Source organism: Nuphar pumila, chromosome 14 (assembly GCF_984573655.1).
Source record: "Nuphar pumila chromosome 14, dmNupPumi1.hap1.1, whole genome shotgun sequence".
Taxonomy (NCBI): domain Eukaryota; kingdom Viridiplantae; phylum Streptophyta; class Magnoliopsida; order Nymphaeales; family Nymphaeaceae; genus Nuphar; species Nuphar pumila.
In genome coordinates, this window is record NC_143262.1 from 84,442,646 (window position 1) to 84,456,961 (window position 14,316).

Genomic DNA, 14,316 nt, shown 5'->3' on the forward strand with positions numbered 1-14,316 from the left:
AGCCACTATCAGCCTAAGTATGGGTCCAACTCCTTATCAACCCCCTGATCAAGTCCATACCCTAAACTATTTGAGACAGACCACCCCCATGTTATTCTTTGTGCTCCATAGACTGGTTGAAATAGTACCATTATTCCAACCATATCTTATGGAGGTCTAAAGAATAAATTTCCCTGGAGTTTGATTTCACTTCATACTTGGATAGCCTCCTTTTGGCATCAAAGATCAAACCCATGGCCCCTCCATTACGAACATGGTCCAACCATCCTGTCCTCCACCACATTAGATAAGTCAATTTTCTAAACTGAGAATTATCTCCAGGCCTTATACAAATGAACAGTTTTGCATCGGATATGACAGAAACCAAAGCCAAAGTCTCCTTCATTGTCATGCTGGTACAGTATATACTGTTGGCATTAACAAAGATGATATTTTTTTTTTTTTTGGGGGGGGGGGGAGAATTTTCCATAATTTTGCATGTAGCAGTAGTGAAGTCTACTTATTTTTCCAAATATAAAGATGAGTAAAAGGCGTCACTTTCTATACAAAAACTCCAAGATATTTTAACCAATGCCTGAAGCCCCTTCACAATACATTGTATTAGCAAAATTCAGCATTTAAACAATGCAATGCCTCCATTCAAAGTTCTCCCCAAATGTCATAACGTGTTACATATGCATCATTACAGGTCCAATGCATCATATCAAGATTATTGATTTCTCAAATGGACGATTACGCAAATCAGGTGGAATTTTCCTACAATTCAATATACTAAATATAAAAGGAGAAAAAAAATAATAAAATTAAGCTAATGAGAGGCAATGAATGTTTGACATATACTGGAGAAAACTGACTTACAAAAATTCTCGCATAAACAAATGTTTTGTATCTTCAAATAAACAAGGAAAGAGGTTCTTATGAACTAAGCAAGCCTTGGCCCCTGAAAGTCAATTTACCACTCAATAGGCAGCAGATTTCAGCCTGATCCTGTTTGATCCATTTGCAGCATTTAATTTAGCACCGCAGGTAGCATTCCCCCTACTTAAATCGGCAGAGGGATGAACATAGAATTAAGCTACTGGATTAAAATATACATACCTAAAGAATAATTTACAAAAGGATTTCAAGTGATCATATTAAGACCAACAGTCTTCCTACTATGACTTCAACATTATATCAAAGAACTAAAACAAAGTTTCGTACTAAAGCCCATGACAGAAAACATTCTCACCTGTCTGCATCTGTCAGATGTAAGAGACGCATTATGTAAATTAGGCCCATTCACAGTGTCAAAGATTTGACTCCATTGCACACATCCTTTGCTGTTTGCGAGGTCAATTTCTGGTGGATAACTTTAAACTTCTCTTTCAGCCTCAGAATCTGCATAGACGCATAATTTATTAATAAATTACTGCCTAAATAGCAGCAACATTGAATGGGAGGTGTTGTCATCAGAGGATTACCCGTTTCAGCTCAATCTCATAGTCACGTTTTTTCTGTCCAAGAGAAAGTCTAAGATGAGTGACATTGAAGACAGTGTCCAATTCATCCTCAAAAGCAGATTCCAGGTCTTCTCGTAGTAGGACAGGCAACTTGTCAACTACGGGCATGAGGAGGAAACAGTTGAACTGTAATAGAAACAAGTGTTAAAACCCCCACAAAATTTACATAATGATTTCTCTTATTTTCTCAAACCTAACATCTATCTACATGGCTCAATAATAGTCTGTTAAGTGACAACCATAGTCACCTGTATCATTCAAGGTAATTTCTCGGTGAGGGTTTTCCCGGAGATATTTTCGAAAACTGTTTTTCATGGGAAAATGTCGGAAGCTATTAATAATAAAACAGATACGAAATAATTACTTTTATAGTATTTTTCTTGCAAATATATAAAGAAACAATTAGAAAAGGTTTTTAAATATATAAAAAACAACTTAGACTATATAAAAAAGATTTTTTGAACATCTTGGGAAAATATCAGAAGCTATGAATAATAAAAAAGGATAAAAAATAATAGGTTTTATAGTATTTTTCTTGCAAATATATAAAGAAACAATTAGAAAAGGTTTTAAAATATAAAAGAAAAAAAACTTAAACTATATAAAAAGATGTTTTTAAAATCTCGAGAATATCTCAAAAAAATATCGCCATAATATTGTGATATTTTAGGTTCTGGCAATATTTTAAAACTCTCGGAAAAATATTGGCTGAACTTAAAAACCCGATAATATAGCAATATTTTCAAAACATCGGTGATATCAGTGACTATGGTGTCAACAAATCAGACATGGATCAGACATTTACCCAACATAGACCCCACTAACCTGTTGTCACTAAATAAGAAATGGGATGGATTCTGGTAGTTTTGAGTTCCATTGAGGATAAAAAAAATCAAGGGTTCGTCCCCAAACCACAAGAACATGCTGATATTATCTTCACTACAGCTATAGTATAGTCATTTCTATTTCCTATAAGTAATACTGGGTTCCATGTGCCCATGCCCAAACTAGTCATCATCCACACCCTGCAACAAGCCTCATGTGGCCATGGCCAAACTAGTCATCATCCACACCCAGAAACAAGCATCATGTGGCCAGGCCCAAACAGTAGGTCAATACAACAGTTTAGGTATATTAGTGGTGCATGGAAGAGCACAGACTGCTGTGGCTGGCTGCAGCAAAGCACCAATTAATGATTTTTTGCAACATGTTGGAGCAATTTCTACAACCTTCCAATGCTGCTGTACATGGTTAGTTACGAAGGAAATGCATGTAGGAGCTTTCTATGGTCATAGTGAACTGACCAAATTCTAAACTGCAATATAATGCATTTTAGTTATTGTTTACATTAGTTGTTTCTATACAATGGCAATACTGTATATCTACTCAAATAGGGCAGTCACACACTCTTAAACCAAGTTAGATGCCACAATTTCGTGGTGATTAATGTAAATTCATGTTCTGGCAGTGGCAGTTATGCAATATTTAGATTCTCATCAATGATAATGGCGCAGATGGATCAAAGAGCATTAAAATACCATTTCATTAAATCTTATAAAGAGTAGGTGGATAAAGAAATTATGAAAGTGGCTCAAATATAAAAATGAAAATGCTGACATAATATGTAATGAGATATGCGGAAATACAAAATACAAATGATAACACGAGAGTTCAATAAAGAGCCAAATATCACAAGCACACAAAGTGCAAAATACAACCCACTAAGGGGTGAATGCCAAAGGAAAAGAAGAATATTATTAAAGAGAAAGTGAGAGAACTAATACAAGGAATGAGGGGGAAGACCCCTTTATATACAAAAAGGAAAAAGACGAAAGAGGGGGGCAATTGGGGCTCCCACTAATAGACCTTGGGGAGCCCCAACGGTCAAATTAATGACCATTGGGGACCCCAACGTCTATTAAGTGGGGCCTCCAATGATCCCAAAATACAAAATACAAAAAAAAAATAGAAAATGAAAAAATAAAAAGGGACCTAAATATGTTTTATACATGGTTGCCAGTTGAGGAAGCGGGAAGCGATACGGGAAGCGGAAGCGGGAAGCGATACGGGAAGCGGGAGCGGGAAGCGAGGCACTTTCAAAATTTTAAGAAGCGGGAAGCGTGGGACCACTTAGGAGCGATTCAGAAATCATCTCGGAAGCGGCCTAGGAAGCGAACCGGAAGCGACCTAGGAAGCGAGGGGGAAGCGAAAAAAATAAAAATACAAAATAAAAAATACAAAAAAATTGAAAAAAATGGGGGAAGCGTGGGAGAAGCGTGCTTCCCATTAAAGGGAAGTGCGCTTCCCATTTAAAAGTAGTGCTTCCCCATACGCTTCGGAAGCGCGACGTTTCGCACTTCCGAAGCGCGCTTCTCCTTTTACTTAGGCGCTTCCGGTAACTCTCGTTTTATATAATATATATTACACAGTGAAAAGACCAAAATACCTCTATCGGGTATTTTGGAATAAACAAGAATATATATATATACTTTAACACCCCTCCTCAAACTTTACAGGGAGAAAACCGAAAGTTTGCTAAGGAGAAACAAAAAACGAGGAGTTGAAAGAGCTTTGGTGAAGAAGTCAGATGTGACATAAGGCAACGTAATGGTTCCTCTTAGGTATTCATCTCGAACATAATAGCAGTTCATTTCAATATATTTGGTGCGCTCATAAAATGTATGATTGTTTGCAATGTAGATCGCACTTTTGTTGTCACAACACATCTTTGAAAGAGTTGAGATGATAATCCCCATATCGTAAAGAAGACTTCTAAGGCATACGATTTTCATGGTTGTAGTTATCATGGCACGATATTCAACTTTTGTTGATGACAATGATATTTTTTGCTGCTTCTTATACCTTCAAGAAATAAGTGAATCTCCTAAGAAAACATAAAAACCAGTAGTTGAGATTCGATCATTGAGATTACCTCTCCAATCAACATCAGTATAAGCTCTTAAATCAAAAGATAAAGAAGAGGATAAGAAAAGCCCTTTTAAAATAGTATTCTTGATGTATGGCACAATTCTCATGACAACTGCCATATGAACTGTCGTAGGATCATGTTGAAACTGGCTTGTTGCATAAACAGTATGAGCGATATCCGGTCGGGTGATGGACAAATAAGTAATAGATCCAATTAGTTGACGATAAGGAGTAGGATCATCAAGTAGAACACCATCTTCAAGTCTTAATTTGACATTTATAACTTCGGGAGTTTCTACTTTCTTTTCATCTAAAACCCTCGACTTAGCATAAATGTCCGTAGCCAGCTTTATTTGGGATATAATGTATCCTCTATATGAATAAGCCACCTTAATACCTAAAAAATAAATCAAAAAACCCAAGTCAGACATATCAAAAGATTTCTTTAGCATAGACTTAATGTCATTTATTCTCTCTTTGTCACTTCCGATGATAATCATATCATCAACATAAAGAAGAAGAATTACAATAGAATCACCTGTTTTCTTAACAAAGATAGCAGTATCAGTATAGCAAGAAACAAAGCCCAAATTAATTAATACATTACTAAATTTATCATACCAAGCTTTGAGAGCTTGTTTAAGACCATATAATGCCTTTTTTAATTTCAAAACTTTTTCATTTAAATTCATGTCAGGAAGAGGATTCATATAAACCTTTTCACCAAAATCTCTATTTAAAAAGGCATTTTTAACATCAAGCTGATAAATATGTCATTTTTTAATAGATGCAATTGCAATGAGGGCTCGAACACTTGTCATTCGAGCAACCAAGGCAAATGTCTCATCATAATCTACCTCCAAACTCTTGATCATATCCTTTAGCTACCAATCTAGCCTTATATCTTTCTAAAGAGCCATCACTTTTAGTTTTTACCTTCAAAATTGATCTGCATCCTATAGGTTTTTTTTCCTTGTGGAGGATTAACTATTTTCCAAGTTTGAGCTTTCTTAAGTGCATTAAGTTCATGTTCCATGACTTCATTTTAATGAGCATTATTTGGCATCATTATAATGAGATGGTTCATAAAAAGAGTGAAAAGCTAATAAACAAGCTCTAAAATTTGGCAAAAAAGATTCATAAGATACAAATCTATTTGGTGCTTTAGAGATACAATTTGACCTTGTGAAGATTCTTCTAAAGATGTATTTTGAGAAAATTTGTCGAAGGCACATGAATGAATACTTTCATTTCTTCTAGTATAAACTTGTGTATTATTTGTTACATGTTCATCTACATTTTCATGTGAATCATTTCTTTCATTGTCAAAATGTTGTTCATTATGATTTCCAATATCATTGAGAGACTCAAAGGTCTCAATAGGATTCGATTCATCTTTTCAGGGTAGTAAATCAAATAAAGAGTAATCAATGTTCTCTTTTGGTTCATCATTTGCAAAATCATTTTCTTTTTCAAGAATGGTAACATCTTTTGAAATATAAAGTTTGTTATTTAATAAGTCAAAACATCGGAATCCTTTTTGTTTTTCACCATATCCTAAGAAGACACACTCAATAGCCTTTGGAGAAAGCTTATCATTCTTGTGAGTAAGAACATAACATTTTCAACCAAAAATTCTTAGTTTTTTGAAATTCGGATACATGTTATAAAGTTTTTCAAAAGGAGAAACATTGTTTAAAGATGATGAAGGAGTTCTATTAATTAAATATGTTAAAGTTAAAACGGCTTCAGCCCAAAATGATTTTGGAATATTTTTTGAAATTAAAAGATTTCTAGTTTTCTTTCTACTAGACTATTTTGTTGCGGAGTGTTGGGACAAGATCTTTGATCACAAATCTCATTTTGTCGTAAATAAGTTTAAAATTCATTTGACATATATTTTTATCTGAAATCTTATTTTAAAATAGATAGATTACTTAAAAATTGATTCTTGCCTATTGCATGAAATTCTTTAAAGAAGGAAAACACATCGAATTTTCAATTTAGAAAGTAGATCCATGTTATTTAGTGAAATCATCCACAAAAATTATATAATATAAAAAACCTCCTTTAGATATGACAGGAGAGGGACCCTATAGATCGAAATGAACCAATTCAAACGGTCGTGTAGAGACAAAACTTCGTTGAGGAAATGGAATAGCTTTTAATTTACCAAATATGCAATCTTTACAAGTCATGACTTTTTCATTACAAGTATTTCCTAAAAAGGAGAAAAGAGACATCTTTGAAAAATTCGGGTGACCAAGTCTTTTATGTCAAACTTCAATACTTTTGACATTTATAAAATTACAAAATGACTTGGATGGTAGAGTCAAAAAATCCATAAAATATAAATCGCTCCTCCTATGGTTGTGCCCAATCAGCTTCCCTGACCGGAGATCCTGCACAGTGCAATCTTTAGGAGAGAAAGAGACTTTGCAATTATGATCGATAATTTGAAAGACCGAAAATAAGTTTAAATTGATTTTTGGAACCACCCTTATTTTTGGAACAAAAAAATCTTGAAAATATTTTAAATCAAGTATTCCAATGTTTTTAATTTTTAAAGAAGTCTCATCAGCCGTTGAAACATAAGACGATGTGGGATTGGAATAGACATTAGAAAGGATGTTTTTATGTGGTGTCATATGAAAAGAAGCACGGAGTCCAGAATCCACATACATGGAGGAGAGAAGGAAGATGTGACGGCGGCACCCGAAGTAGAAGAAGACTTAAGAAGGTGTTGAAGTGCCTCCGAAATTTGATTTAAAGTATCTTTAATGTCTCCTCCATTGTTGTTCACTTCTTTCTTTGGAACATTTTCACCACCAAGGCCACATTTTCTTTAAGCTTAGGACAAACCGGTTTAATCTATCCTGGTTCATTACAATAGTGACAAATAACACCCTTTCTAAACCCATTATTTTTGGCAAAGTGAGGAGGCCTATAGGGCTTAACATTGGATCTCGGCCTAGTAACGGCCAAGATTTCATCACTTTTATGAGTCATACCAAGACGAATTTCCTCTTGGCATACTTCGGCAAGGGCATTTTCAATAGGTAAGGTCTTGCTTCTATGAAGAAGGGATGTCCTTGTTAAAAATCCGGTCTAAGACCGTGAAGAATTTGAAAGAAATGTTCTTTTCGATTTGTTCTCTTCTTATTTTAATATCTTCCGGAGCCACCCACTTGGGCTCAAGAAGAACAAGTTTATCCCAAAGGAGAGACAAGGCACTAAAGTAATCTCGGACACTCATGTCCCCTTGTTTAGTGGATCCAATCTTTTCTTGACAAAAAAATTATCTAGCTAGATCCTTTTGGGTATACATATCCTTAAGGAAGAACCAAGCTTCATTGGCTCTTCTAAACTTAGCAATGTTGGCACAAATCTTTATGTCAACATTGTTCATGATTTCCAATCATTTGCCTTTGTTTGATGCTCATTAATTGCCTTAATACGATCCTCACCATCAAGAGCTTTTTCAAGGCCACCTTTGATCTTGGTGAGCTTCAATGTTGGTTCAAGAGTGGTCCCCGTCACGAAGCCCCATAGTTTCTTTCCACGAAGATGGTTCTCTATAGCCGCTGCCCACATTAAATAATTTGAACCATTGAGCTTGAAGGAAAGTTCTACTCTTGAGTCGTGCTCCACGATGAAGAAGAAGGTAGAGATGAGAAGAGAGAGAACTCACAATAGATCCTAAAAAGAATCTTTCAAGATCACAAAGAACCAAAATGGCTCTGCCACGTAATGAGATATGCGAAAATACAAAGTACAAATGATAACACAAGAGGGTTCAATAAAGAACCAAACAACACAAGCACACAAAGTGCAAAATACACAAACCCACTAAGGGGTGAATGCCAAAGGGCAAGATGAATATTATTAAAGAGAGAAAGTGAGAGAACTAATACAAGGAATGAGGGGGAAGACCCCTTTATATACAAAAAGGAAAAATAAGAAAGAGGGGGGCCATTCGGGCTCCCACTAATAGACGTTGGGGACCCTAACGTCTATTAAGTGGGGCCCCCAATGGTCCCAAAATACAAAATACAAAAAAGAAAAAAATAGAAAATGAAAAATAAAAAAGGACCTAAATATGTTTTATACAATATATATTAGACAGTGAAAAGACCAAAATACCCCTATCAGGTATTTTGGAATAAACAGGGAAATATATATATACATACTTTAACGTAATATACATCCACTGCATAATTCAGCTGATTAGGAACATTTAGAAGAGAGGACCCAGAAGGATAAGAAAAGGAAGATGACCTTAAGTTCTGCAGATACTAAAAAGTGCTCCCTTATGCCTTGGAATATTTGCTGCACCAATGCATACACAATTCTTTCAGATGAAGGAGCAAGTCTTCTGTTCCACAATGTGTTGTCTAAAAGGTCCACCAATCTCATCTCAGTGGTCTGGGTGCATGCACTTGTTTCTAATCCACTGGCAGAATGGTTATGCTTTGTCTTATTGTCATGTTTGCTCTCATTAGAGATGGATCCAACAGCTGTTTCTTGAGAAACCATTCCAACGACAGGTGCACCACTAAGAGTGGAATGTTCAGTGCCAGAAAATGAATCCAAGAAATGGCGTAACCCAGCTCGATTCTGTGGATAAACATTATCTGTCAGAGAACACTAATAGCATAGACAAACAATTTGATAATCTTCAATTTAATGCAGCTCTTCCAGTTCCATAAGATAACATGTCATGATCACCTTATTGTGGAGGGACCAAGTCACATATCGTGTTGTACTCATTAAATCTTCCATACATCTACACAAAAAAACACTCATTAAGCAAGAGGACATACATGAATTTACATAAAACCTCAGTACAGTATGTGCTCTAGAAAGAAGTACAGCTCCCTTATCAATTGATAAAAACTCAATAGACTATCATGCATGATGGGCCTGCATAGGCCTTTTAATCAACAGCTGGCTGCAAGGGGAAGAGCGAAATAGGCGTGGTGAGGAAGAGGGAGGATCTTTCACACCAATTTAGTGATATATTTTCATCAAATAAATTGCAACTTTTTAGCTGCTTTTGTGAGCGATAAACTGTGTTATACATTTTCTATCATGCCTGTAGGTATTTGCAAGTCCACTTCATATTTAAGACTACATACATACTACCTTGTGCAACATTCTGTCACTGTTCTAGCTTCATTAGTCCTATTTTCTGTATGTCAACTGATTGACAGTCTGAGCAACAAGTCATCCTCAGAATATCACAGGACCAAGACTCAGAATTGAGTTTCTGATGCAATATGAAATAAACTGGATACTGCATTCTGCTTTGACAGTTTGGTAGTCATATTGCATATGTCATTATTACAGGCAGGACTATTTGAGCATGTTTCTCTCCAAACTTTGCATCACATCCACTTTAGTGAAATGATCAGATTGTTATGCAGTTCAAACAACAAAAGCTGATTATCCATGACTGGACTATATATTGAAATCACTTATAGATAAGAGTCATACTTTGAAATCACTTACAGATCAAAAGCCATAAGGGCTGCATCAAATCTCTGCAGCTAGATTTATAATCTAAGAACATTCATAAAGATTGAAATTCTTGTTCAGCATAATTCCAGCTTGCAGCTCTCAATTTCAACTTGGATTTATCATAAATGTTAAGCGGTGTTGCAATGAACAAAAAAAGGGTAGCGTGTTTCTGCTTGCCAGTGTTTGTACTTTTATATGCATTTATGGTTCATCTGTAACAACAAATCTGTTCTGGCCCTTCTGATCAAACATTTTTTCCCCTATATTTTCCTTTGATCATTCACTTAAAAAGATATGAACTAGTCGTCAATTTAGCAAAGGCATTTCAACTTCCCACCTATCAAATAGAACACTTCAAAATGTGGCATTTAGAGAATTACTCTCATTATTACGAATTTTTAGGAAAGATGACTAACTTTTCACGGCATGCTCGTTCAGTAGACTCTGCAAAAGAATTGAAGGCTGTCTCAACACGCTTCAGAAACACATTGTGACCACTAAAATATTCACCATCTTTCTGTTCAAAGGTTAGATTTCAGACAAAATGTAAGCCGGTGGAGAAATAGCAACCTCTTGCCAGAAATACTAAAGAATTTATTGATGCATATGGTCAGGAGTCACTACAAAAGATGAGGTACATACTTGCAATAGGTAAACGGAGATGGGAAGCAGCCTCTTCAAAATGTGAAGAAGTCTAAAACCCAACTGTCACAAGGAAAATAAAGAGCAACCGCATATTAAGAACAGATTCTGAATAGTAAAATACAAAAAAGAAATAGAAGCCTTTGAACAGTCTTCTTATTCAACTTCCAATTAATAGTTTTAACAGCCAAGAAACTGTTACATGGAGAGTACTTTGGATCTATATCAAGAACTTAATCAAATTAAGACATCTGAACAACAGTAACAAAATTCAGTAAATCAAGATAACATCAATTAACCAATGACAGAAGTAAATGAATGAACACCCATTAGAGTGTTAATATATATATATATATATATATATATATATATATATATATATATATATATATTCTATTTACTGTTTTATGTAAACAGAAATACTCATCAGGGGTATTTCAGTCATTTCACCCATGTATAGGTGTCAGCCTATTAGAGGCTTGTGTATCCTTTTTTGTTTTTATTTTTTTTTCTTTTTAAATTTTTTTTGTGTACTTTATGGCTGTTGGTGCAGCCCAACGGTCATAAATATGACTGTTGGGGTCTAAACCAATGTCTAGTTGGGATGCCCCCTTCACTCCCTCTTGTATTATAAATAGGGGTCAGTGTTATTAAAAGCGTGCCTCAAGGCGCAAAAAGCGCGCCTCGCCACAAGGCGAGGGCCTTTGTGCCTTGAGGCGCAAGCATAAAGCGCAAATGCCCCAAGGCGTGCCCCTCATACGCCTTGAGGCGCACACCTTGGGGCGAGGCGCGCCTCAAGGTGAGGCGTATACAGATCTCTTTTGCAGTGAGAGAGTGATATGTAAGGAACCAAGAAAAACCATCGTTTCTACCCAATCTTGCAATCCAAAAGAAGACGAAAACCAGAAGCAAAATATAGGAATCGTGGAGATAGAGCAAGGTTCCCGAGGTGGGTGCACTACGTACCGCTTGGAGAGCATGAGAGGGCTTCCCCTGCTGGATAAGCTCGCAAGCCAATGCCAGTAAACCCCTCATATCTGGTGATCCCTCGTTCTGAACATATGAAAAAAAAGAGGCAGAAGCATCTCTCTCTCTCTCTCTCTCTCTCTCTCTCTCTCTCTCTCGTAAAACACTGCCTTCTAATCAATACCTAAGATACCAATGCTTCTCGATCTCTCTCGCCTTTTTTGGGTTGTCTTCTGATGAGCCTATTATAAGAAATTGCAGGATAAAATGGGGTGTTGCATTGTGAATGATAACATAATACCCAAATTGATTATAGTCTTTTTTTACTAGGGGAATTTATCCAACTATAACACAAGTATCATGTGTTTTAAAAATATCATGATTTTGTTATGTGATTTGCAAAATTCTATAATGTAATGCCCTAAGATTTAAAACAATTTCCCCTCTTCTCAAAACCCTTCAATGGGAACTTGAGGGGGGGCGATCGAGGGCCTCTCTATCAAAGACCGAATTGCTAGAAGCAATTCGAGTGCCATTGTCCGACGGTACATCACCGAAAGAAACCTCACTTAGGGACTAGTTTCTTAAAGCTCACCAAGGTGGTATCCCATGTCAAGCTACCCAGGATTGAACCCTGATGTCACATGGGGCTACTGTTGCTTTTACACAGGTTGCGGCACGTAAGGCTGGGTGGTCGTGTCCCCAACCCAGAGTTTTACCTTGTAGGGAGGCAGGCCCGCTAGTGACTCGGTTCTCGGTGAGGGTTTCTCCGTCATAAAAAAAATTGTCCTTTCAATTTTAGTCCTTAATATTATTATTTCCTATGTGACTATGAAAAATTTAGAATAGAGGTCCTGTTTATGCTATTTTCCAAAAACATATTTGTATACTGAATTTTTGCAATAGCCGATTTTCTTCTTGTTGGTTGTTGCTTTATCAATAAAGTAATTTTTTTATTTATAATTTTAAATATTTTTTATAGTTTTTTTAAAAATTTTAAAAAAAAATTTGAAGCTTACGATTTACGCCTCACCTCAAATTTTCGTGGAGCGCCTCGCTACGCCTCAACGCTTTTCACAACACTGATAGGGGTTGAAACCCCTTGTAATCTCAATGCTTTTCTAAGCATTTCTTAGCGGATTTTATATTTTTTACATTGTGTTGTGTGTACCCTTAGTGGCTACTCTGTATGCCCTTAGTGGCTAATTGTGTTTGTGTGTTATCTTCTTGAGATTGTTCTCACTTTGCATCAACTTTAGATGAATTAGTGCTTGTGCAGTTCATTTGTATTTGTATTGATTCTTATTGGGATCTCTTTTGTATTTCCGTTTGTTTCATTACATGGTGTCAAAGCTTAAGGCTCTTGTATTTGTGTAACACTTCTCCAAAAGTTCGTGATTGCAAAGAAAGATCCATAAGCAAAGTCTCACAATCCAAATGGACAAAAAAGAATCCATGACAGTGATTGCCTTCAAGCTAAATGACTCCAACTATTTAAGTTGGGTTACCGCTATGGAGCATCACATTAAGAAAAAGAAATTATGGGGGTATGTGAGTGGTATCACATGTGAACCACAACTCATACTCACCAAAAAAGATGGTGACCAAGTAAAGATTCTCAATGATGAAGAAAGAAAGGTTACACTCAAAGAACACTAAATCAAAGTAGAATATTGAAAAGCCGAAAATGCCTAAATTCTTTCTTGGTTTCTTAATAGCATAGACCTCAAGATTGCGGCAAGCATAGTCAAATTTAAAAAGACAAGTGAAGCATGGCTTTTTCTTAAACGTATGTTTGTGCAAAAAGACTTGGCACAAAAATACTTTTTACAAGAAATGATTTGAGGTGTTAAATAAGGAGATAAGAGTGTAAGAGATTACTACTCTTTGGGATGAATTAGCCTTGCTTGAGCCTAATTGAGAAGGTTATGCCATTGAAAAAAGGCAAAAATAACTTGTGAAGGAACATTTGTTTTCCTTCCTATTCAAGTTAAGACCCAAATTTGAGCAAGTTAGGTTCAATATCTTTCATATGACCGAAACTACCTCTCTTGATGATGCGCTTGGAAAAATATACCAAGTCGAAACCCAACTTGGCATGACAAAAGTGAGGAGGTTTTTACCGTGTCAAGACCCGGTAATAATGTTAAAGAATATAAACCTCCTCAATTTTGGAAAAATAACAATGGAGGAGGAACATATAACAATGGAGGAAGAATATGAGTGATTTGTCATTTTTGTCAAGAGGTGAGACATATTAGACTGGATTGTCCTAAGCTCAAAAGAAATGTATCAACCATTGAAGAAACACCACCCAAAAAAGGTGACGAAGGTACCATGAGAAAATAAGAACTTAAGGATTCTATTAAACATCTAACAGAAGCATTTCAACAATCCTTAAGAACTCCTCTACATCTACTTTTGGTGTCGCCGCATCTACTTTCTCTCCTCCAGATATGCTTTTTTAGATTTTTGACTCTGGTGTCTCTTTTCGTATGACTCCTTTAGAATTCCTCTTATCCGAATGCACAAAATCCTTTTATAACTCTTGTGTTTTTACGGCTGATGGAACTAATCTTGAATCAAAAGTATTGAAACATTTTCAAACATTTCAAAAAAAAATCATGTACCTAAAGTTAGAGTTGTTTCAAAACTTAATTTAAATCTTTTATTCATCTCTCAAATCTCGAATTATGGGTATGAAGTCACCTCATCAAAAAAATGTTGGGTGCGGGATCGTCAATCAGGGAAGCTGATT

The 14,316-nt window shown here is 35.9% G+C and overlaps 1 protein-coding gene across 2 annotated transcripts in view; it reads right to left on the reverse strand.

Moving 5' to 3' along the window:
• Window positions 1-812: 812 nt before the first annotated feature.
• ARC5 (P-loop containing nucleoside triphosphate hydrolases superfamily protein) overlaps window positions 813-14,316 on the reverse strand; it is a 31,353-nt gene continuing 17,849 nt past the window's right edge. For both annotated transcript variants that reach the window (XM_089987471.1, XM_089987472.1), the window contains 7 exons: window positions 10,593-10,655; window positions 10,367-10,467; window positions 9,159-9,216; window positions 8,709-9,047; window positions 1,464-1,628; window positions 1,232-1,380; window positions 813-1,038 (listed from right to left, as the gene is read on the reverse strand). In XM_089987471.1, the coding sequence (XP_089843597.1) occupies window positions 1,282-1,380; window positions 1,464-1,628; window positions 8,709-9,047; window positions 9,159-9,216; window positions 10,367-10,467; window positions 10,593-10,655 (825 nt within the window). In that variant the 3' untranslated portion in view covers window positions 813-1,038; window positions 1,232-1,281. The remainder of the gene's footprint in view (window positions 1,039-1,231; window positions 1,381-1,463; window positions 1,629-8,708; window positions 9,048-9,158; window positions 9,217-10,366; window positions 10,468-10,592; window positions 10,656-14,316) is intronic.